The sequence below is a fragment of the Schistocerca gregaria genome, chromosome X, assembly GCF_023897955.1.
Source record: "Schistocerca gregaria isolate iqSchGreg1 chromosome X, iqSchGreg1.2, whole genome shotgun sequence".
NCBI classification, from domain to species: Eukaryota; Metazoa; Arthropoda; class Insecta; order Orthoptera; family Acrididae; genus Schistocerca; species Schistocerca gregaria.
The window spans coordinates 174,425,013-174,450,845 of record NC_064931.1 but is presented as its reverse complement, the minus strand read 5'-3'; the positions used below and the strand labels follow the sequence as shown (position 1 = coordinate 174,450,845).

The 25,833-nt window shown below is 41.6% G+C and overlaps 1 protein-coding gene across 3 annotated transcripts in view; it reads left to right on the top strand.

Moving 5' to 3' along the window:
* LOC126299234 (peroxisome biogenesis factor 10-like) overlaps nt 1-25,833 on the top strand; it is a 101,858-nt gene that overhangs the window by 9,227 nt on the left and 66,798 nt on the right. For all 3 annotated transcript variants that reach the window (XM_049991021.1, XM_049991020.1, XM_049991019.1), the window contains exon 2: nt 13,189-13,306. In XM_049991021.1, coding sequence (XP_049846978.1) covers nt 13,195-13,306 — 112 coding nt within the window. In that variant the 5' untranslated portion in view covers nt 13,189-13,194. The remainder of the gene's footprint in view (nt 1-13,188; nt 13,307-25,833) is intronic.

The window sequence follows — 25,833 nt, the reverse complement described above, 5'->3', positions numbered from 1 at the left end:
TACTACTTATTGAAAAGTTACAGTGGTTTTTTAATTACCAATGCATCTTCCTATGCCTTTAGGCAACCAAAGAATGAATATTGAGCTACCTTGTTATGTAGACCATCTTGACCATACATACTTCCCTACCACTGCAACTGATCACACAGAAACTACCTGTTCAGCATTTCAGTTGTATTCTTCACAAGTCCTTCAAAATTATTCTAAATCTGTATCTGCACTCCAGAAACTACCTTACGGTGTGTGCAGAGGGTACTTTGTGTAGCATTGTCACTTTCCTCTTTTCTGTTCCAGTCACAAATGGTTTGCAGGAAGAATGGTTGTTGGTAATCCTCCATGTAGGCTTGAATATCTCTGATTTTACATTTATGTTTTTTTTTTTTTACGAAGTATATTTGGGAGGAAGCAATATGTTGGTTGACTCTTCTATGAATGGATGCTTTCAGAACTTTAACAGTAAATTCTGAATTAGCTGTTTAGTACTTCTCAATGGAGAGCCCATATAGTTCAACAGTGCAAAGTTTCAGTCTGCAAAGACAGTAGTGTGTATTTGTAACTACTTTAAGCTGAGTATGGCCATGATATCTTTTTCCCTACTATTTTGCATTTGTTCACCAGAAGATAGTAAAGATTACAAAAAGGTGTGCTCATTGTTCAATTTTTAATTTATGCTGATTATTGGAATAACTCCATATTTTCCATGTTATTGGGGGTATTTTAATTAAATCTGAGGAATTACATGAAAATGCATGATTTTTCTTCCAACATAGGCACCACACAATGCAAAGTCCATCACAGTAAGGCTCTCTATGAAGTGGCTGTGTATTGCAGTTGCTGGAACAACAAAGCATTCAAAGTGATTGGAAAAATGTGCAGTACATTTCTGTCAAGAAAAATCACCAGACAGATGTGCTTAACTCAATGCCCATATCTTTGATGTCGGTCTGTTGAAAAATAAAAGAACACATTCTATCCATGTATTATGACTTTTCCAGAGCCCAAAAATTTCCTCTGTGAATACTAACATGAACTGCTCAAACAGTGATTGTGTGAGGCTTGGCTCACTTTGTTCGTCCACGAGATCCAGAAGACGTAGTGGCTCACTTTGTTTGTCCACGAGATCCAGAAGACTTACATAGGGAAACCAAAGTCAATACCAAATTTCTTGGCTCCCAGAAGGCTTTCAATGTGAAGCTAAGAAGAGAGAAAATACATCTTGTACAAAGGCATATAGACAGTCGTTTTTCACTCATTCTGTTTGCCTAGGAGCGGGAAAGGAAATGACTATTAGTGGTACAAGGTACCCTCTACCACGCACCATTCAGTGGCTTGTGAAATATGTATATAGATGTAGGATACAGTTCTGCAGTATTGCACAGCAACAAAATGTGAACTTATGAAACAGTGAAATAGCTTTGTGGCTGAAATGATGACTTCCAAGCAAATAGAACGCATGATGTCCCTTTCAGTGGAGATAAATCATTAGATGTGAAAGAAGCTTCAGTTTTGCTCATAGGAAGTGGTTATAAGGCAATTACTGTTCACAGTGTATATAAATGACCCAGTGTAACGCATTGGAAACTCCAGGAGGCTGTTTGCAGATAATTATGTTGTATAAGGGAAATCACAACACAATGAAACTGTGCCAAAATACAGAAAACCTACAGAGAACTGAAGCATTGTTGAAGGACTATCTGTTGACTTGCAGCATAAACAAATGTAACATATTATCCACTAACATATCTGAGTTTGGTGGAATTTAGGGCTGAATGACTACATAGACCCGTTGAAGAAGGAAATGAGTAATTCATCAATTAAGGGGCAGTTTACAAAATTATTGGTCAATGAAGCTCATTGCTTTGGGGTCTTATCAGGTAGGATTTATAGAGAAGATGTTGTACCCTACGACTAGTGCACGTGAGTGTGAGTGCAGTGAGTGTGGTGTCCCTAGGTGCAGGCTGCCAACTATATCAGCATGGGCTGGCCGCTGGAGACTATCTGTGGGAGGCGTGCACCTGTGGGAGGTCTCTACTGCATGTTCTGTCAGCAACTCACACATATATATGCACGAAGCAGCATTAACTGATCCTCGTGATCGAAAATTGATTTTGCTGTTCATAAATCATCAAAATTACGGCCAATGCTGACCTTCCTTCTAATTTTATTTATCATATGGTCACCAATCAATTAACCAGTTGAATAATGATTAGGAACACTGTCTTGCAAAATAACATTTGACAACTCTGTGATCTATGAGCAATTACAGCACTGTACTGTAGCTAGAAAGGGGCAGTCTGTATCAAATCAACCAATGATTTGGATCTCTTAGTGTCAGATATTTACTATTTGTTGTTTAATGTAAGTACCAGCAAGTAAACAAATATTACAAAATTTCATACTTTCTTGATGCATGGATCATTTGTTTTTCAAATTTCAGGAAATAAAAATTTCTCATTTTTCTGGTAGCACCATGAAACAAATATATCTGTAACTTCAAAACTATTGATATCAGGAAGCTGAAACAGATGTCATTGTAAAGGTCTTGGTTTAAACTGTAGTTTGATATGTAACACAGCAATGGTGTAACATTTGCTTGATTTTACTGATATCTGAAGAAAACATATTTTGGAAAATCTCAAAAACATGCCTTTCATTATTTTTAAAAAGAGTTTATGTTTTTCATATTGTGTTTACAAATGGTGGCTTAAATTTTAAGATGGAGAAAGAATTGGCTCCTGAGATATAAAATTTAGAACGTCATGCTATGTAAAATAACAAATAGTAGGTATTCTTCCAGGCAGTTATTTTTATTGTAATACTATTGCTTTGACACCAGTTTTGTAACCAAAATATCTAACAAGGATAGAAAAAAACCTTATTGTCTTTGTGGTTAGATGCATTACTCAGAGGTGACATAATTGTCACCTTTTCCAGATGACGTTCCAACGTATCTAAAGCATGAAGAGCTAACACATTCATGATTATGGCCTCCATTTTTGTATATGCACAAGAAAATTAGTGTCTAATATTGCTTGAAGAAGGTTCAATGGGCAATCTATAGACCTGAAGCTATGATTGTGGTGGATTCTGTGATATGCAAAGACCCTCTCAGTTGCAACTTACGTGTCCCCTGACCACGAAGTTTCTCAGGTACAAGAATGACTTTATTATTACGCTTGATGCTGCTGTGGAGACTTTTATTTTAAGTTTGTCACTCTTTAAATGGAGTTGTATATCTCAATGTCCAATGTGACCTTTTGTGAAACCAGAAGCACATTGTTGCGTCTCACTTTTCTTTTGAGTCTAAAGAACTAATTTCACTGATGAATAGAAACTCTTTTTTCAGTTGTTCATTGAAGGACCACTTGCACTTCTTTGAACTCATTCTTGTCAGGATGTATGGTTATTGATGGAGAAAAGCAATTAAGCATATTTAATGCAATATAGTGAAACATTATATAGCACAAATACAATCTAATATAATTTTGCACATATAAAAGGCATAGATGGTGCTAGAAACCAGATTTGTGCTGTGTTTGCTACAATGTAAGTTGCTACACTTGGTAAGAGTAGAATCTCTTTGTCAGACAGTTTTGACAATTTCACACCCAACTAATAATAAAATATAAAGATTCAGGTGAAATAAATATCTAATTCAATGTGAATCAGTTCATAATTGTTAAATCTGGGATAAATAGCTGTACAGAATTCAAGGCAGAACAACAAAAATTGTGACTGCCCTGAAAAAAGGACTGATATACACTATGTGATCAAAAATATCCGGACACCACCAGAAACATACTTTTTCATATTAGGTGCATTGTGCTGCCACCTACTCCATATCAGCAACCTCAGTAGTCATTAGACATTGTGAGAGAGCAGAATGGGGCACTCTGTGGAACTCATGGACTTCAAACATGGTCAGGTGATTGGGTGTCACTTGTGTCATACATCTGTATGCGAGATTTCCACACTCCTAAACATCCCTAGGTCCACTGTTCCTGTGTGATAGTAAAGTGGAAAGGTGAAGGGACACAAACAGCACAAAAGCGTACAGGCCGACCTCGTCTGTTGACTGACAGGTACCGCCGACAGTTGAAGAGGGTCGTAATGCGTAATAGGCAGTCATCTATCCATACCGTCACACAGGAATTCCAAACTGCATCAGGATCCACTGCAAGTATTATGACAGTTAGGCGGGAGGTGAGAAAACGTGGATTTCATGGTCTTGCGGCCGCTCATAAGTCACACATTATGCCGGTAAATGCCAAAGGACGCCCCGCTTGGTGTAAGGAGCATAAACATTGGACGATTGATCAGTGGAAAAACATTGTGTGGAGTGACGAATCATGGTACACAATATGGTGATCCGATGGTAAACAATATGGTGATCCGATGGCAGGGTGGGTGTATGGCAAATGGCCAGCAAACGTCATCCGCCAGAGTGTGTGGTGCCAACAGTAACATTTGGTGGTGGTGATGTTTTGGTGTGGTCATGTTTTTCATGGAGGGGGCTTGTACCCCTTGATGTTTTGCATGGCAGTATCAGAGCACAGGCATAGATTGATGTTTTATGCACCTTCTTGCTTCCCACTGTTGAAGAGCAATTCGGGGATGGCGATTGCATCTTTCAACATGATCGAGCACCTGTTCATAATGCACGGCCTGTGGCAGAATAGTTACATTACTGGCCTTAACAGAGTCCTGACCTGAATCCTATAGAACAAGTTTGGGATATTTTGGAACGCCGACTTCATGCCAGACCTCACCGACCGACATTGATACCTCTCCTTAGTGCAGCACTCTGCGAAGAATGGGCTGCCATTTCCCAAGAAACCTTCCAGCACCTGACTGAATGCATGCGTGTGAGAGTGAATGCTGTCATCAAGGCTAAGGGTGAGCCAACACCATAATGAATTTCAGCATTACCAATGGAGGGCACCACGAACTTGTAAGTCATTTTCAGCCAGGTGTCCAGATACTTTTGATCACATAGTGTAGTCACCTTATCAATAAGCATGTAAATGAATTAACTGACACTTGAAAAGTGTACATGCAATACGGTAAGATCTGTAAACATGGCAATGGAAAAATTGCCTTATAACAGAAGGATAAAAGCTACAACAAAAATTCCATACTTGTAAATTGTTGACCATTCCATGCAATCTGTAAATTAAGAAAAATTAATGTATATGTAAAAATTATTTTGCCTCTCAGACCATCATCCAATTTTACTAAAGGCAGGCAAACATATGTAAGAAACAAGTATTTTTTGAAGAAAAAATAAAATGGGTCTTTTGAGGTTTTGAAAAATAAAACAATTGGGCTATAGACAAACTAAATAAATCTCACAGTAGTGTCACAGAATATCAAGTTGAAGCATAGTTCAAGAACTTTAAAATGACACCAGAGTCAACTCTATAGCATGAATAGTTTTGGAGTTATAGTCAGATTTGTTCCTCAATGATCAAAAATTTATTCCTCAAGGTTCAAAAATTAACTAAAATGGTCCCCCCCCCCCCCCCTCCCCACACACACACACAAGCCTTAGCAAAAAGCACAAATCACTGAACACAAAAAAATGCAGTGTGTTATTAACAAAAGATCAGCCCCTACTTTCCATCTCAGTTTGTCTTGGACTACTTGCCATGGTGGATGAAAGGGAGAGGAAAACATGTCTTTGGTTAGTGGTTTGGAAACTAGAACAGAATAGTGATGAGACATGTGTAAATCTGAAAAGAACCTGATAGAGACCAAACTTGTTGGTGTTTGTCAAGGTATTAAATTTTAAGCTTAAAGTCTGTATCAGGGATCAAAGTCTCTGCACGGGAGATAGCTAAGTGCCTGGGGAAGATTAAAAAAGAATGTTAAATTATGCTGACAAGTTCCATCACACCTCATCATTTGCCAGTGATGCTAATTCACAATCATTAGTAGTACCAGTTTCAGTGCATCCACTGTATAGAACATCACTATCTTGTCTCAGTGCTAGGATGTGACTCTCAACAGTGAGTCTCAAAAAATTTCATAAAAAAATCTCTCCCAGACTTTACTATATTACACGTCCCATTGGAGATTATCAAACAGTGGAAAATTTAGGATGGAATAATGACAATATTATGAAAAGGATAGACTGTTACCATGTGGAGGAGATGTGGAGCCACAAACAAGCCCAATGAAAAGACTGCTACATGCTACGAGCAACTGCACCTGATAGGAGAAATGGTCTGTGTGGGGGGACTAGGGAGGAGGCCGCAATGATGAGGGGGAGGGATGGCAATGTAGGGATAGAGGACTGTATAGTGCAACTTGTGGAAGCATCCAGCAATCTGGTGGTCACAGGGTAGGACTGCCTGGTGCAGTCAGGACTTTTTTTTTGGGGGGGGGGGGGGGGGGGAGTGGAAAAGGTTAGAAGTAGAGGAGAGCAAAAAATGAAAAGGGGAGAGACTAGTCGATGTGTGGGTGGAAAAGAAGTCTGTGGTCTGTGTAATACTGGAGTGTGAGCAGGGAAGGGAGTAAGTGGGTGAAGGAAAGGGACTAGTGAAGACCAAGGCCTGGGGAGTTACAGGAACATAGGATATACAGCAGGGAGAGTTACCAATTGTGGAGTTCAGAAAAGCTGGTGTTGATAGGAAGGATCGAGCTGCCACAGGCTGCGAAGCAGTCACCGAAGTGAAGCACATTGTGCTGGGCAGCATGTTCAGCAACAGGGTGGTCCTGCCGTCTCTGGGCCACAGTATGCCGGTGGCCTTTAATGTGGACAGATGTAGGCTGTCCAGAATACAGCACAGTGGTTGCAGCTTAGTTTGTATGTCAAATGAGTGCCTTTGCTGGTAGCCCTGCCTTGATGGGCTATATGAAGCTTGCGACTAGACTGGAGTAGGTGGTGGTGTGAGAATGTATGGGACAGGCCCCATTCATCTAGGTCTATTACAGGGATATGAGCGATGAGGCAGGGGTTGGGAGCAGTGGTGGAGAAGGGATGGACAAGGGTATTGTGTAAGTTCAGTGAGTAGCAGAATACCCCTATGGGAGGGGTGGGAAGGCAGTGGGTAGGATATTCATCATTTCATGGCATGACAAGAGGTAGGTGAAACTTTGATGGGGAATGTGATTCAGTTGCTCCAGTCCCCAGTGGTACTGAGCTATGAGGGGTGTACTGTTTTGTGGTCAGATGGTGGGAATGTGGGAGGTGGAAAGTGTGGTAAGTGACTGGAGAGACAAGGCATGAGAGATGTACAGGGTTTGGAGCATACTTATCATCTGTGAAGCCTCAGTGACACCCTTGGTGTGTTTGGAGAGGGACTGTTTGTCACTTCAGATGTGGCAGCCATGGGTGGCTAAGCTGTATGGACAAGACTCCTTGGTATGGAATGTGTGGCATCTGTTGAATTGGAAGTACTGCTCGTCGTTGGTATGTTTGATATGGATGGAGGTAAAGATGTAGCCATCTCTGAGGTGGAGGTCAACATGGAGGAAGGTGGCTTTTTGGGTTGAGAGTGGACAAGTGAAGCAAATTTGAGAGAAGGTGTTAAGTTTCTGGATGAATGTGGATAGGTTGTCATCAACCTCACTCCGGATCACGAAGATATCATCAGTGTATCTAAACTAGACGAACAGTTTGGGATTCTGGGTGCTTAGGGAAGATTCCTCTAGATGGGTCATGAATACGTTGGAATCATTGGTACTATGCAGATGTCCATCTCTATATCGTGGGTTTGTTTGTAGGTGATGCCTTCAAAGGTGAAGTAATTGTGGGAGAGGATATAGTTGGTCATGGTGACCAGGAGGGAGGTTGTAGGTTTGGTATCAGTCGGGCATTAGGAAAGGCAGTGTCTAGTGACAGCAAGTCCATGGGCATTAGGGATGTTAGTGTAGAGGGAGAGAGCATCAATAGCAATGAGCAGGGAGCCGTGTGGCAAAGGGACAGGAACTGTGGAGAGTCGGTGGAGGAAATGGTTGGTGTCTTTGATGTAGGTGGTTAGGTTAAGTTTAATAGGCTGAAGGTATTGGTCCACAAGAGTAGAGATTCACCCAGTGGGGGCACAGTGAGTGGCCTCAATGGAGCTTCCTCCTGGGTGGTTGGGCTTAGGGGCTTTAGGAAGCATGTAGAAGCTAGGAGTGTGGGGAGAGGTAGTGGTGAGGAGGGGGGAGGAGAGAGAGAGAGAGAGAGAGAGAGAGAGAGAGAGAGAGAGAGAGAGAGAGAGAGAGAGAGGGGGGGGGGGGGGGTAGGCAGGCAGGCACATATGTATGTATGTATGTATTGGTTGGTTGGAACCACAGGGTGGTACCCTTTGTCGGCAGGTAGGATTATAAGTTCAGGGTCAGATTTTAGGTGGTGGATTGCAGTTCTTTCTGTAGATGTAAGGTTAGCTTATATGTTTAGGTATTAGAGTAATGATAGTGAGGCAACGGTTTGAGGTTAAGAGACTGGAATGTTAGTAGTTGTTGATTTGGGGGCAGTGAGGGTTGATCATGGTTGGATGGAAAAGTGAACTGAGTCAGGGTTCAACATTTGCTTTGGGCTCAGTTTTATTGGTAGAGTTGATGGTGAAAAAGTGTTCCTATAGTAGGGATCGGGAGAAAGTCTTTAACAAGCCATGCATGATTGTATTTTGGACTGTGTTTTGGGTCTGTTTAGGTTCTGGATTTGGTGTGGTGGTGGGAGGGCGTTTCTGAGGGTGTGGTAAATGTAGTATGTCTATAAGGCAGGGTTTGTCAGCTGTGAGAGGACATGGAGGTGGTTTTGGAGGTTGTTGGTGAGGTGGTGGATAGTGATAGTCAAAGTGAAGAGTAGGAGGTGAACAAGTTCGAGAGTTTTTGAGGCGGTATTGGGCATGCTGCTCTATTTCCTGGTGTGCAATAGTTTCAATGTGAGAGATAGGATACAAGAATTTGTGACTGCAGAGCAGGAGAATTTTATAGTTTGGTATTGCAAGGAGGCTTGGACCTGATTTACATGGTTTTGCAAGACTAAGTGAGGACCATGGACTGGCAGAATTTGAACAAATAGGGTCATTGTGGAAGGAGAGGCTGCAGCCAGAGATAGGTGATTTGATGGTAAGGCCATCTGGGGGTGATTCCATGAGGCAGGCATTAATGCAGGAACAGTATGGGGTTACTGTACCCCCATTGAGAATCTGTGCTATTGTGGACCAATACCTTCAACTTATTACCCATAGCCTATCCTTGTAAATCGAAGATACCAACCTTTTCTTCTGACAACTCTGCACAGTTCCTGTACCTTTACCACATGGTGCCCTACTCGTCACTTTTGATGCCACCTCCCTTTACACTAACATCCCTAATGTCCATGGCCTTGCCACCATTGAACACTACCTTACCTAATACCCAATGGATTCTAAACCTACAACTTCCTTCCTTGTCACCATGACCAAATGTATCCTCATCCACAATTACTTCTTATTTTAAGGTATCACCTACAAACAAACCCAGGGTACAGGAATGGGCACCCGCATGACACGATCCTATGCCAACCTATTCATGAGCCATCTACAGGAATCCCTTCTAACAACCCAGAATCCCAAACTACTCGCTTGGTTCAGTTTCATTGACAATATCTTTGTAATCTGTCCTGAGGGTGATTACATCCTACCCATGTGCCTCCACACCTTCTCCCCCATTCACTCCACCGGTCCCTCCTCAATTCCACAAGCCACTTTCCTCGATGTTGACCTCCACCTCAAGGAGGGATACATCAGTACCTCCTCCATATAAAACCTACCAACCACCAGCAATACCTCAACTTTTACAGCTGCCACCCATTGCATACCAAGAATTGCCTTCCATACGGCCTAGCCACCCATGACTGTCACATCTGTCATAATCACCAGTCTCTCTCCAAAGATACCAAGTGTCTCATTGGGGTCTTCACACACCATAAGTATGTTCCCAACCCTGTATAGAAACAGAACTCCCATGCCTTGTCTCTCCAGTCACTTACCACCTCCCACATTCCCATCGTACAACCACAAAAGGGCACTTCCCTCATAACTCAGTACCACCCAGGACTAGAGAAACTCAATCACATTCTCTGCCGGGGTTATGGCTTTCTCTTGTCATGCTCTGATATGAGGAATATCCTACCCACTTCTCTCCCACCCCTCCCACAGTATTGTTCCTTGACCATATATGCTCCACCCCTGCTCCCAACATCTTGCCTCATGGCTCATATCCCCTGTAACAGACCTAGATGCAAGACCTGTTCCATACACCCTCCCACCAGTATCTACCAAAGTCCAGTCAGAAGTGTCACCCATCTCATCAAGGCAGGGTTACCAGCAGAGACACTCATTTGACATAAAACTAAGCTGCAACCACTGTGCTGCATTCTGCATGGGCATGACAGCCCACATCTGTCCACATTAAAGGCCATTAACAAACTGTGGTCCAGAAACAGCAGGACCACCCTGTTGCTGAACATGCTGCCCAACACAATGTGCTTCACTTCAGTGACTGCTTCACACCCTGTGGCAGCTCGATCCTTCCTACCAACACCAGCTTTTCTGAACTGCACAATTGGTAACTCTCCCTGCAGTAATCCAATGTTCCTGTAACTCCCCAGGCCTCCGTCTTCACTAGTCCCTTTCCTTCACCCACCTACTCCCTTCCCTGCTCACACTCCAGCATTACACAGAGTTCTTTTCCACCAACACATCGATTAGTCTCTCCCCTTTTCATTTTTTCCTCTCCTCTACTTCTATCCTTTTCCACTCCCCTCCCCTCCCCAGACCTCCCGACTGCACCTAGTAGCCCTTCCCTTTCCCCACAAACAGCACTACACCCTCCCCCACCCCTACCCTGCTATCCCAGAGATTTAAATGCACATTCTATGGTTTAAGACTTTGTAAAACTGACTGTCTAAAATTTAAGTTTCTACTTATTTTGGTAGGGTATGACATTGCTTCAACCATATTCTGCAACAGTATTGACACACCATGTCAGTTCACCCTGTGTTCATCATGTCAGTGTAGAAAGCTGAGAAATGGGAATATGACAGCTGGTATATGATATGAGCCATCTCAAAGCTTGTGAGGACTGGGGATGGGGGTATTTTCACAAGCCCACTGCAGCACCTCTCCATTCCTTTCTTACACCTTGCATTTCAGAGGACTGCAGTTCAAATCACCATTTGTCCATTCTGATTTAGTTTTTTCTTTGGTTTCCCTAAGCTACTTAATGCAAGATTGAGCTTGTGCTTCATTCTTCATGACCTTGTTGTCAACATGATGTTAAACACTAACCTTCCTACCGTCCTCTCTAGCTAGCCTAGATAATTACCATTCGGTATTAATGTGACCCATATGAATGATAAAAGCCAGAAACAGCACAGATTGATGAATTTGTTCCCAAAGGTCTTCATGCCTGATAAGTTGCCTATACTAAGTATACACGTCTGTTGAAACACATACTGAAGAGCTACTAGACACATCATGCCAGTCCCAAGAAGTCATGCGTGAGTCCACAGAGCTTCTTATAGCACCTAAATTAGACTTCCCACCTTATACCTCTATCCAAATATACAGAAACATAATCACCCTGCCTGTCATATGGTAGATCATTTGAAAATATCCATCAATACATGTGTATGATTCTATATCTACATCTATACTCCCCAAGTTACCTTGTAGTATTTTGTGGAAGGTACTTCATGTACTGTTACCATTTCTCCTTTTTCTTGTTCTAATCACAAATGGGGTACAGTAAGATTGACTGTCAGCAAGTCTCTGTATGGGCTCAAAATCTGATTTTTCCATCTTGACCACTTCAAAGACTACATCTACCATCTGAATTGAATGAGGGTCTCCAAGACTCACACTTTCTAACTGAACCTGTGAACAAATTTGCTGCTCTTATTTAGCTCTTCTGTATTTCCTCTGTTAATCTGACAAGATAAGTGTTGCAAATTGACAAATGCTACTCAGTAATTAGTTGAACAAGAGTTTTATAAGCTCCCTCTTTTGTGGGCAAATTGACCTTCCTTATGATTCTTCCAATAAATCTTAGTCTGGTGTGTGCTTCTGATACAATTTTATGTAGCTGTTCCACTTTAACAATATTTGCAACCTGTTGCCAGACGCTTTATCCTATAATCTGGTCAAAAGAAGTTGAGTATCAGATGAGACATCACACATGGTGTAAAAATAAACTTTTGAATGCCATTGTTTCTACACAGTATAATGGCACATACTGATGTAGGTGTTGTATGATTCTGGTCTGATTCATTATACGAAAGGATAAATTTTAGACCTTTGATGGAGAACAGCCATAAGCAATGTTCCCTAATTCAGACATTGCATGAGTGTAGTTGAGCACCACAGTGCAAATCTTTCTCCCGTTTCACATACCTGATCTGACATCTTAATTGTAGTTTGGATTTGTGAACTACTGATTATGGAGCCAGTGGCAGATTATCAATTTAAAAAAAAAATATTGGATGAAGTTTCAAGTTCTTTGCATTCCTGTGTTTATACTCTCAGAATGACAGAGGAAATATTATAAAGGCATTATTCGGGCTGGGATTAGGGAAAGAGTGGTGGAAATAATATAGTTGGTAAAGGCACTATTAGCTTTCTCTTAAATTCAAATTAATAAATATTAATTTCAATTCAAGAAACTATTTTTAAATGATAAATGGTAGTAGTTATGATCACTCAGTCCATAAGGGATGCAGGAGAGTTTCTGTGAAGTCTGTAATATAGAAGAGAAGTATTGGTGCAAGCAAAGCAGTGTGGGTGGGTCGTGAGTAATACCTGGATTGCTCAGTTGACAGAGCAGTTGCCTGCAAAAGGCAAAGGTTCCGGTTTCCTGTCCTGGTCAAGCTCACAGTTTTAATCCACCTGGGGGTTCCATAAAGTCTTTATTTGCACCTGTGCCTCCATGTTTAATTTATGGCTTGTCATGTGTTTTACACTTGAGTTAAACTTAATCACGTTTTTAGCAAACAACTTTTTACCAATACTGGTAGTTATTACAGTTTTAATGGTTTATCAAAGCAAGAATATTTAGTGATTTAGAAATTAAAATTTCTGTTAGGAATAAAATATTCTTGTTTTGGTACATCCTCATTTCTATGCACAGTGAAACCACCTGTAATTTGGATTATAACAGCCAGCCAAAAGGAAAATTTGTAGAGTCAGATATAGAAGGCTTTTTGTCTTTTAACAGTTTGAAATGGTTTTCACTACTGCTGGACGAGCAGAAATACTGCGAGCAAGTCAGAAAGATGAACTGGTGTCTGAAAAAATGCGATCACAGTTGGCAGAAGTGTTGCTAAGGACATTGGGTGAGTAACAGAGATTTTGTGCCTTTTAATGTTAAACTAAAAAATCAACTCTCCTTTGATATATTGTTGTTTTCTTGAGGATATACATAATACAGAATTCATTGTGGGCAATAACTTCCAAGTTTAGAGAGAGAGAGAGAGAGAGAGAGAGAGAGAGAGAGAGAGAGAGAGAGAGAGAGAGAGAGATAGTACACTCCTGTTGCTATGATAAATGGAATATTCATTTCTTTTTAATTCAGACACAGTTGCTTCATATGATAAAAGTCATAACTGGCAACTGTGAACTTTGCAAAACTCAGAAACATAGTATTTTATGACTACAATATCAATGAATCACAGTTCGAATCAGTCAACTCTTACAAAATCTGGGCATACAAATGTGCAGAAATACGAAATGGAATGGCCACATAGACTCAATTGTAAGTAAAGCAAGTGGCAAACTCTAGTTGATTGGTAGGCTACTGGGAAAATGTTTAGTCTACAAAATTCTCAAGTAATCCACCCTAGAACACTAATAAATGTTTGGGACTCATACATAATATGACTGATAAGGGATTTTGAATGTATACAGATAAGGGCAGCGTGAATAGTCAAGCGTCTATCTTATGGGACAGAGTTACAGAAATGCTCAAAAATTGGAAGTGGCAGACAGCTAAGGACAGATGTCAGTAATCTTTTGAAAGCCTATTGACAGAGTTTTAAGTACCAGCATTAAGTGAAGAATCTAGGAATAAATGAGATGCTGCTGCGTATCACTCCTGTAGGGACTGTGAAGACAAGATTAGACTAATGAAATTGGCTTACAGGCATTTAAGGAGTAATACTTCTGCTGTCCATACAAAAATGCAAAGGAAAGAAACACAAATGAGTGTTTCAAGCAGGAAGTAGCCTACACCATGTACTTCAAAGTGATTTGCAGAGTATGGATGTAGGTTGTGAGATAGCAACTGCCAAATACAGCAGCTTAGATTATTGTGCTGTAACAAGCCATGTCAGCAGTGCCTCTTGTCTTGATGGAGGTAAAAATTCCTGCTCTCAAACATCCCACAGTAAAATAATCTTAAAAGACTGTATGAGCTTGGATAATATTTCAGTAGTTCATGTTTTCTGACTCTTCAGATTAGTTTGTTACTCAGGTTGTTTGTCACCCAGAGTAACAACTATTACTAGCATGTAATTGGCAATGATAGGAGAGGTGGTGATATGATGTTTTTTGATTACAGGATGGAATGTCCACAATAGTATTGTAAACCCCACCTTTCACCTACATTCTAAATACACAGAAGGAAACTGAAAGCATTATATTGTGAAGCACCAGTCTGAGCTTATCAAACTTTATTTAGATGTTCATTACATAACAGATACAAAGTGGTTAAACTGATGTCCATTATCTACAGCAGCAGAAAGTGTGACCCCCAAAGCCACAAATACATGCTTGAACTGATTGTGGCATAGAATCAAATAGGTTCTGAATGTCACCCTGAGGAATTTCTAGCCATGCCAGAAATGCATGCTGTATCACTTTATGAAGACTGCTGGTTGGATGCTGTTATGAAAGTATATGTCTTTTCATCACACCCCAGACATGCTGTGTGGGAGACAAACCATGGGACCGAGGAGGCCAATCAAGGATCTGTACACTCATTCATTTTCAGCACTACCGATTGCACTTGTTCACTCTGTCATTACATAGGCATGCACCCATATCCATCTAATGGTAAGTTGGGGGCTCAGCGTTCTTACAGGGACTGCATCTTCTTCTGTAGACAGGGACGTTACAAGGTCTTCAACAGTTTTAATTTTCCAGCCTCCAGCTTATTATTCTTTTTGAATGTCCATTATACATACAGGCGAATAACAATTACTCCATGCTCTGCCAAAGAAATTAAGGACATAACTACCGTCCACAAAACCAAACTCTCTCACATTTTATAATGTATCAGGTAAAACACTAAAATTCTGTTCTCCACATATATGTGAAGTATTCCATTACATTAATATTACACATGATATTTCCAGACAAAATTAATTCTCAGACTCCTTTACAAGAAAGATATTGTGACAGACATTAATAATTACCAACTAGTCTCAGTACGTAACTTCATCTCGAGCACTGGAAAAGATAAGGTACTTAGTCTCAATTTGGAAAGGATCTCACCATAAAACATGCTGTTTTTTAGTTCACAAAGCAGATTATACAAGATTTAAAAAGCAAGATAATGCCAGGTAGCATTTTCTATGACTTGTCAAAAACAGTTGATTCTGCAGTTCACGGTATTCTCCTAGAGAAGCTAAATATTATGGTATCAGAAATCTTGTTGGTAACTGATTGTCATCCTATCTAGCTAAAAGGATACAGAATATTGCATTAAGAAACTCGGGCAGTGTATAAAAGAAAACAGTCTGGTATCAGGTGCTGCAGAGGTTGAATGCCCACCGGAGGAAATGAAGCTCGATAGCCAATAGAGAGCACTACGTCCGCCCTGTGCTCACATCTCACCACTTGAGTGTGCTGGGCAATACCATTCCACACAGCTGGTATTTAGGCAGCCACACAGGCCGCAGATAGTCACTTCAGTGCTCATGCTTGATGCCTATGGATCGCTCTTCGCCTTACTAGAACTTTTGGATAACTACCTTGCATGTCACCCGGGTACTCCCTGTGGTTGCATTTTTGATTTGTCTCTCCAATGCTCTTGATCTTGTTGTCGTCACATTAGTGTTGCACTTTATTGTCATAAGGTTGTTTGTCCTTGTCCTGATTTGTCATCTCATCTGTAGTCTGTCTGTCACGTTTCGTTCTCCATACTGTTGGTTGTGTTGCTCTTCTGCTGGTGGCTCTCAACCTGGTGGCTCCCTCAGTTTCTGCATTCACCAACAAGTGCACTAATGTCTGGCTATTGTGAATCTAGCATTGGTGATGAGGAAAAAAGAAATTATTTGAGGAAACAAGAAATTATTTAGTAGCATCGATGCCCAATTGGCTCGCTTGCTGGAGCAACAGCAGCAGTTAATGCAGCAGCAGCAGCTCCAGTTAGAATAGTTACAAAAATTGCTTCAGCTTCAAGTAAACAGACTCAGAGCAGACAAGGCCCAGTTGCACCATACCTCAACATCCCCTGCTCCTCCATCATTCCCACCTTTCAATGATGCTATGGAGGACTGGGACACTGTACATGCCTCCAGTCTGTAGTTGCACTAGATGACTCTTTCATGCTGAAGTTGTTTCTCATACTCTGTATTTTTGACAAGGATATCCATTTTCAGGTGGACACTGGGGCCACCATCTCTGTGACAAGTCTTGCAACATATTCACGACTGGGCTCACCCAAGTTGTCTCCTCCCTAACAATGTGTGGTGGTAATAATAATAATAATAATAATAATAATAATAATAATGTCGTGTGATGAGGGCCTCCCGTCGGGTAGACCGCTTGCCTGGTGCAAGTCTTTCGATTTGTTGCCACCTCGGCGACTTGCGTGTCGATGGGGATGAAATGATGATGATTATGGCAACACAACACCCAGTCCCTGAGTGGGGAAAATCTCCGACCCAGCCAGGAATCGAACCCAGGCCCTTAGGATTGACAGAGTGTCACGCTGACCACTCAGCTACCAGGGGACGGACATGTGTGGTGGTGTATGGGGGTAATTCTATCCGCCTTTGAGGGCAGTTCTTGGTTACAGCAGATTATAAAAAAATTAAACAGCTCATTATGTTATCCATTGTTGACCACCTTAGGGGAAGAAAACCAATGTGCACTCCGTGTGCATACCGTGGGGAGTCATTCCAGATGTGGAAAGGGTCCTTCCGGATGCCGTGAAGGGTACAGGGTGCACCCATCTGCAGGTGGTCACTCATGTCGGCACCAATGATGTGTGTTGCTATGGATCAGAGGAAATCCTCTCTGGCTTCTGGTGGCTATCTGATTTGGTGAAGACTGCCAGTCTCGCTAGTGGGATGAAAGCAGAGCTCACCATCTGCAGCATCGTCGACAGGACTGACTGCGAACTTTTGGTACAGAGCCGAGTGGAGGATTTGAATCAGAGGCTGAGACAGTTCTGCGACTGTGTGGGCTGCAGATTCCTCGACTTGCGCCATAGGGTGGTGTGATTTCGGGTTCCACTGGATAGGTCAGGAGTCCACCACATGCAGCAAGTGGCTACATGGGTAGCAGGGTTTGTGTGGCGTGGACTGGGCGGTTTTTTAGGTTAGATGGCCTCGGGCAAGTACAGAAAGGGCAACAGCCTCAATGGGTGCGGGGCAAAGTCAGGACATGCGGGGACCAAGCAGCAATTGGTATTGTAATTGTAAACTGTCGAAGCTGCATTGGTAAAGTACCGGAACTTCAAGAGCTGATAGAAAGCACTGAAGCTGTAATCGTTATAGGTACAGAAAGCAGGCTGAAGCCAGAGATAAATCCTGCCAAAATTTTTACATAGGCACAGACGGTGTTTAGAAATGATAGATTGCATGCAACCGGTGGTGGCGTGTTTGTCGCTGTTAGTAGTAGTTTATCCTGTAGTGAAGTAGTAGTGGATAGTCACTGTGAATTATTATGGGTGGAGGTTACACTCAACAACCGAGCTAGGTTATTAGTTGGCTCCTTTTACCGACCTCCCGACTCAGCAGCATTAGTGACAGAACAACTGAGAGAAAATTTGGAATACATTCCACATAAATTTTCTCAGCATATTATAGTCTTAGGTGGAGATTTCAATTTACCAGTTATATACTGGGACGCTCAGATGTTTAGGACGGGTGGTAGGGACAGAGCATTGAGTGACATTATACTGAGTGCACTATCTGAAAATTACCTGGAGCAATTAAACAGAGAACTGACTTGTGGAGATAACATCTTGGACCTACTGATAACAAACAGACCTGAACTTTTCGACTATGTAAGTGCAGAACAGGGAATCAGTGATCATAAGACCGTTGCAGCACCCCTGAATATGGAAGTTAATAGGAATATAAAAAAAGGGAGGAAGGTTTATCTGTTTAGCAAGAGTAATAGAAGGCAGATTTCAGACTACCTAACAGATCAAAACGGAAATTTCTGTTCTGACACTGACAATGTTGAGTGTTTATGGAAAAAGTTCAAGGCAATTGTAAAATGCGTTTTAGACAAGTACGTGCCGAGTAAAACTGTGAGGGACGGGAAAAACCTACCGTGGTTCAACAACAAAGTTAGGAAACTACTGCGAAAGCAAAGAGAGCTTCACTCCAAGTTTAATCGCAGCCAAAACCTGTCAGACAAACAGAAGCTAAACGATGTCAAAATTAGCGTAAGGAGGGCTATGCGTGAAGCATTCAGTAAATTCGAAAATAAAATTCTATGTACCGGCTTGACAGAAAATCTTACGTTAAATCAGTAAGTGGCTCGAAACAGCATATCCAGACACTCCGGGATGATGATGGCATTGAAACAGAGGATGATAAGCGTAAAGCTGAAATACTAAACACCTTTTTCCAAAGCTGTTTTACAGAGGAAGACCGCACTGCAGCTCCTTCTCTAAATCCTCGCACAAACGAAAAAATGGCTGACATCGAAATAAGTGTCCAAGGAATAGAAAAGCAACTGGAATCGCTCTGCAGAGGAAAGTCCACTGGACCTGACGGGATACCAATTCGTTTCTACACAGAGTACACGAAAGAACTTGCCCCCTTCTAACAGCCGTGTACCGCAAGTCCCTAGAGGAATGGAAGGTTCCAAATGATTGGAAAAGACAACAGGTAGTCCCAGTCTTCAAGAAGGGTCATCGAGCAGATGCGCAAAACTATAGACCTATATCTCTGACGTTGATCTATTGTAGAATTTTAGAACATGTTTTTTGCTCTAGTATCATGTCGTTTTTGAAAACCCAGAATCTACTCAGTAGGAATCAACATGGATTCCGGAAACAGCGATCATGTGAGAGACAACTCGCTTTATTTGTTCATGAGATGCAGAAAATATTACATACAGGCTCCCAGGTAGATGCTATTTTCCTTGACTTCCGGAAGGCGTTCGATACAGTTCCCCACTGTCGCTTGATAAACAAAGTAAGAGCCTACGGAATATCAGACTAGCTCTGTGGCTGGATTGAAGAGTTTTTAGCAAACAGAACACAGCATGTTGTTATCAATGGAGAGACGTCAACAGACGTTAAAGTAACCTCTGGCGTGCCACAGGGGAGTGTTATGGGACCATTGCTTTTCACAATATATATAAATGACCTAGTGGATAGTGTTGGAAGTTCCTTGCGGCTTTTTGCGGATGATGATGATGTAGTATACAGAGAAGTTGCAGCATTAGAAAATTGTAGCGAAATGCAGGAAGATCTGCAGCAGATAGGCACTTGGTGCAGGGTGTGGCAATTGACCCTTAACATAGACAAATGTAATGTATTGCGAATGCATAGAAAGAAGGATCCTTTATTGTATGATTATATGATAGTGGAACAAACACTGGTAGCAGTTACTTCTGTAAAATATCTGGGAGTATGCATGCAGAATGATTTGAAGTGGAATGATCATATAAAATTAATTGTTGGTAAGGCGGATACCAGGTTGAGATTCATTGGGAGAGTCCTTAGAAAATGTAGCCCATCAACAAAGGAGGTGGCTTACAAAACACTCATTCAACCTATACTTGAGTATTGTTCATCAGTGTGGGATCCGTACCAGATCGGTTTGACGGAGGAGATAGAGAAGATTGAGAGGGTGCATAAATGAGGTATTGAATATATTGCTTCCCCCTACTTATACCTCCCGAGGAGATCACGAATGTAAAATAAGAGAGATTCGAGCGCACACGGAGGCTTTCCATCAGTCATTCTTCCCGCGAACCATACGCGACTGGAACAGAAAAGGGAGGTAATAACAGTGCCACATAAAGTGCCCTCCACCACACACAGTTGGGTGGCTTGCGGAGTATAAATGTAGATGTAGATGTACTAATATTTTTGGCCTCGACACCTTTGCAGTGTTTGGGTTTTCTATCTCTGATGATGTCAAGGTTGTATTCAATGCAGACCCTTTGCAGGAACTGGGAGATCTTTGCTCAAGGTTTGCATCAGTATTTAAGCTGGATTTGGAGTGGGCTTTGGGTTTTCAGGTATACATCACCCTTGAGCCAGACGCCACGCCTCGTTTTTGCCATGCGAGGCCCATTCCAGTGGCCTTATGTACTGCGGTGAAGCAGGAGCTGGATTGTCTACAGGCTGTTGGAGTTATCAAACCTGGAAAATCTAGCACATGGGTCACCCCCTCATCATTTGCAAGAAGCCTGGTGGTTCTCTTCAGTTATGTGGGGATATCAAGGCTGTCACTTCAACTAAGTACCTGGATGTTAAAATTACGAACAACTTCAGTTGGAAAGACCACATAGATAATATTGTGGGGAAGGTGAGCCAAAGGTTGCGTCTCAATGGCAGGACACTTAGAAGATGCAACAAGTCCACTAAAGAGACAGCTTACACTACACTTGTTTGTCCTCTGTTCGAATATTGCTACGCGGAGTGGGATTGACGGAGGACATCGAAAGGGTGCAAAAAAGGGCAGCTCGTTTTGTATTATCACGTAATATGGGAGAGAGTGTGGTAGATATGATACGCGAGTTGGGATGGAAGTCATTAAAGCAAAGGCGTTTTTCGTCACGGCGAGATCTATTTATGAAATTTCAGTCACCAACTTTCTCTTCGATATGTGACCCATGGCTGGCTGACCTTCCTCACCTGCCGGTTGATGACAAAGCTCCAACTGTGGAAACTAATTTTTCACGGGCTCCTGGTTGTCAGTGATGTTCTTCTCATGGATACTGAGACTGACATACATCAGATGATCATTTCTGCTGAACTACAGCCACAAGTCCTGTGCTTACTCCAACGGGGACATTTGGGTATGTCCCACATTAAAGTTTTGGCTCAGTGACATGTGTATAATAGTAATAATATAATGTAATAGCAAATGGTCCTTGGCTGCACGGTGTGCACCCAGTAACAAGCAGCACCCCCAGAGTCATTTGCACCCTACCCTACAGCATGCTGTCCATAGGACAGCATCCATTCACTGATTTTCCAGGCCCATTTTCGGGCTCAGTGTGGTTGCTCATAGTGGATGCCTACTCCAAATACTGATATGTGGTACGCATGGTGTCCACCACAACTGACGCCACCCTCATTGCCTTGGCCCAGGTTTTGGCCATCAAAGTGTTACCTCACACTTTGGTTTCTGATAATGGCCCACAATTCATGTCATCTGCTTTCAAAGCATTCTGTGTGGCCAATGGAATAAAACATATTCTCAGCTCTCTGTTCCATCCTTCCTTGAATGGTGATGTTACAGTGGGTATATAGAATATTATGTTCACGTGTTGAACCATTTCATAGTGTGGCAGCTTGCTGATCTTCCTGTAACTGCAAACACATTCTTCCAACAAAATGGGGCCACATGCCAAACCTCACAGCATGTAACAGAACATCTTTCCTGGTCAGGTCATCCCAAGAACAGTGATATTTCCTGGCCTCTAAGATCCCAGACCTTTCAGCATATCATATTTTTCTTTCAGGTCATTTGAAATCTTGGATCTTTTGGTGTGATCCACCACACACCATCTAGGAACTGAAGGATCAAAATCGAGAGAAAGTTAATTGAATTCAGGTGCCAGTCTTAAAAGATGTGAAAGAAAATGATGGCCGCCTGCATGATGTCTTATTCATGTGATGGGCATTTTAAATTGCAAGTTTTGTAAATTCATGCTGTATTTCTTTTATGTAACTGTGAATACATTTGTATTGTTGATGGAGGTTTCAAAATTGCCCATTTCACTGCTGTACCTTTTATTATAATCAAGCCTAGTGCAGTAACTTCAATACTTGTAAATGTAAATAATATTTTCCAGAAAATTAATAACTGCCCTGTCACTGAATTTAGAAAAAACAGACCACAAAATGTGGAATTGAATGCTGCACAACTGTAGACAGACCATTATAAATAATGTAAGAGGGTAAATCAGTAAATGAAATATAATGTTCAAAATTCTTTTTTATGTTGATATGAACCTGGAATGGAAGTCATATGTTATGGATCTTAAGCATCGAAACTATGCAGTTCTTGGTTTACTGATAATGTCAAATCTTGGGGATGAAAACGTCAAACAGTTCATTTAATTGCCATATTTCATCCACTAATGTGTTATGGCATCATATTTTGTGGTAAATCATCACGAAGGGAAATGACCGAGCGAGGTGGCGCAGTGGTTAGCACACTGGACTCGCATTCGGGAGGACGACTGTTCAATCCTGTCTCCGGCCATCCTGATTTACGTTTTCCGTGATTTCCCTAAATTGTTCCAGGCAAATGCCGGGATGGTTCCTTTGAAAGGACACGCCCGATTTCCTTCCCAATCCTTCCCTAACCTGAGCTTGCGCTCCGTCTCTAATGACCTCATTGTCGACGGGACATTAAACACTAACCACCACCACCACCACCACCACGAAGGGAAAAAAAACCACTTGGTCACACAGAAGCATGTAATAAAGATAACTCTATACCGTCTTGGGGACAGCTCTTTAAGCAGTTGGGCATACTGACAACAGCATCACAGTACATCTATTCCCCTGTGTAATTTATTGTCAACAATCGATCTAGTTTCAAAACAACAGTATCGTTCATAAATATAATACTAGAAGGAGAAATGATTTACACTATCCATCACTCAGCCTCAGTGTGGCACAGAAAGGAGGGAAGTATACAGCTATGAAAATGTTTCACCATCTATCCAGTATGAAAATAATTTAATCGACTGTAAATTAACTTCTAACAAAAACTGAAATCATCTGTGTGACAATTCCTTCTACTCCGTAATTAGTTTTAGTTAACTGTAAATTGCTGAAACTAAGCAACTAACCTGTTTCTGAGATAGATTGTGGTGACACTCTGCCTGGATTTCAGCTGTTGCCATCCACGTATTAGTCAGAGCAAGATGAATGATCCTACAATCTTCTCATAGTGTAATGCCTTTTGAAGAAGAAGCCTATTCTTCTTGTCCTGAGCTAATGTCATCACCACTCATTCTGCAATCATTGCACTACAGTCAACTGTCTGTGCAGTCTGTCAAAACAATGCTCCCATGTCCCTCTAGCTAGTGATTCCACTTTCTTCTAAGTCCAAAAGCTGCACTAGCATATTCTTTGGGCATATTGTGTTGTGAACTCCACCTGGCACACTAAAGGCACACTCAGTAGCTATTATGTGTTCACATTGTTCTTTATCGCCAAGAATGGCTTTTCTGTACTGAAAATGAGTCACTCAAAGACAAAATTTTGATTAACATACCCCACCAGCATGGAAATGCTGAAATATCAATTTGATAACCTTCAGTCTAGGTCAACTTGACCTATATCACTTTACACTTAGGTGACAAAAGTCTTGGGATAGCAATATGGACACGTACAGGTGGATGAACTATAGCATACACAAACAGTGGAAAGGAAATACAGCACTAACCTGACTATAGTAGATGTTGAAAGTGACCACCATTCATCTCTTGGCTTTTTTGGGCTCTAGTCAGCAAGTTTCTGAATGTGGATTGAAGCTGCTGTTGGAATTGCTGCTATCTCATTCTAAATGTTCTACAACAGTTCTTGAAGACTATGATGGTTGTTGTGACACATCTTAGACTTGAAGCCTCCCCACACAAAGTAATCACTTGCTGACAGATCAGTTGACCTGGGTGGTCAGCTAGGGCCGTGACTACACTGACCTCTGGCTGACAATGTGCCATGTCACCGAGCCACAATTGCTCGCAATTGGTTTGAAGGATATTTTGGACAATTCGAGTGAATGATTTGGACAACCATTGAACATTTATGAGACATAATCAAGAGGTCAGTTCATGCACAAAATCCTGCATCAGCAACACTTTTGCAATTATGGACAGCTATAGAGGCAGCATGGCTCAGTGTTTTTGCAGAGGACTTCCAACAACTTGTTGAGTCCACGCCGCATTGAGTTTTTGCTCTTTGCTGGGCAAAAGAAGTCTGACATAATATTAGGAGACATCCCATGACTTTTGTCACCTCAGTGTATGCTTTGTTAAGTTTCTACCTCGAACTGAACACCACCATTTTGTGTGTAATAAGAGTGTTGGAGTGAACGCATTATTGTGGCCAAGATAGACACGAAGCCCATGCCTACTATAGTAATGCAAGTTTATATGCCAACTAGCTCTGCAGATGATGAAGAAATTGATGAAATTTGTGATGAGATAAAAGAAATTATTCAGGTAGTGAATGGAGACGAAAATTTAATAGTCATGGGTGACTGGAATTCGAGAGTAGGAAAAGGGAGAGAAGGAAACATAGTAGGTGAATATGAATTGGGAGTAAGAAATGAAAGAGGAAGCCGTCTGATAGAATTTTGCACAGAGCATAACTTAATCATAGCTAACACGTGGTTTAAGAATCATAAAAGAAGGTTGTATACATGGAAGAATCCTGGAGATACTGGAAGGTATCAGATAGATTATATAATGGTAAGACAGAGATTTAGGAACCAGGTTCTAAATTGTAAGACATTTCCAGGGACAGATGTGGACTCTGACCACAATCTGTTGGTTATGAACTATAGATTAATACTGAAGAAACTGCAAAAAGGTGGGAATTTAAGGAGATGGGACCTGGATAAACTGACTAAACCAGAGGTTGTACAGAGTTTCGGGGAGAGCATAACGGAACAATTGTCACAAATCGGGGAAAGAAATACAGTAGAAGAAGAATGTGTAGCTCTGAGGGATGAAAGGAGAAAATATAAAAACGCAGTAAATGAAGCAGACAAAAACGAATACAAACGTCTCAAAAATGAGATCGTCTGGAAGTGCAAAATGGCTAAGCAGGGATGGCTAGAGGACAAATGTAAGGATGTAGAGGCTTATCTCACTAGGAGTAATATAGATACTGCCTACAGGAAAATTGAAGAGACCTTTGGAGAGAAGAGAGCCACTTGTATGAATATCAAGAGCTCAGATGGAAACCCAGTTCTAAGCAAAGAAGGGAAAGCAGAAAGGTGGAAGGAGTATATAGAGGGTCGATACAAGGGAGATGTACTTGAGGACAATATTATGGAATTGGAGGAGGATGTAGGTGAAGATGAAATGGGAGATACAATACTGCGTGAAGACTTTGGCAGAGCACTGAAAGACATGACTCGAAACAAGGCCCCAGCAGTAGACAACATTGCATTAGAACTACTGACGGCCTTGGGAGAACCAGTCCTGACAAAACTCTACCATCTGGTGAACAAGGTGTATGAGGCAGGCGAAATACCCTCAGACTTCAAGAAGAATTCAATAATTCCAATCTCAAAGAAAGCAGGTGTTGACAGATGTGAAAATTCCGAACTATCAGTTTAATAAGTCACAGCTGCAAAATATTAACGCGAATTCTTTACAGACGAATGGAAAAACTGGTAGAAGCCCACCTCAGGGAAGATCAATTTGGATTCCGTAGAAATGTTGGAACACGTCAGGCAATACTGACCCTACG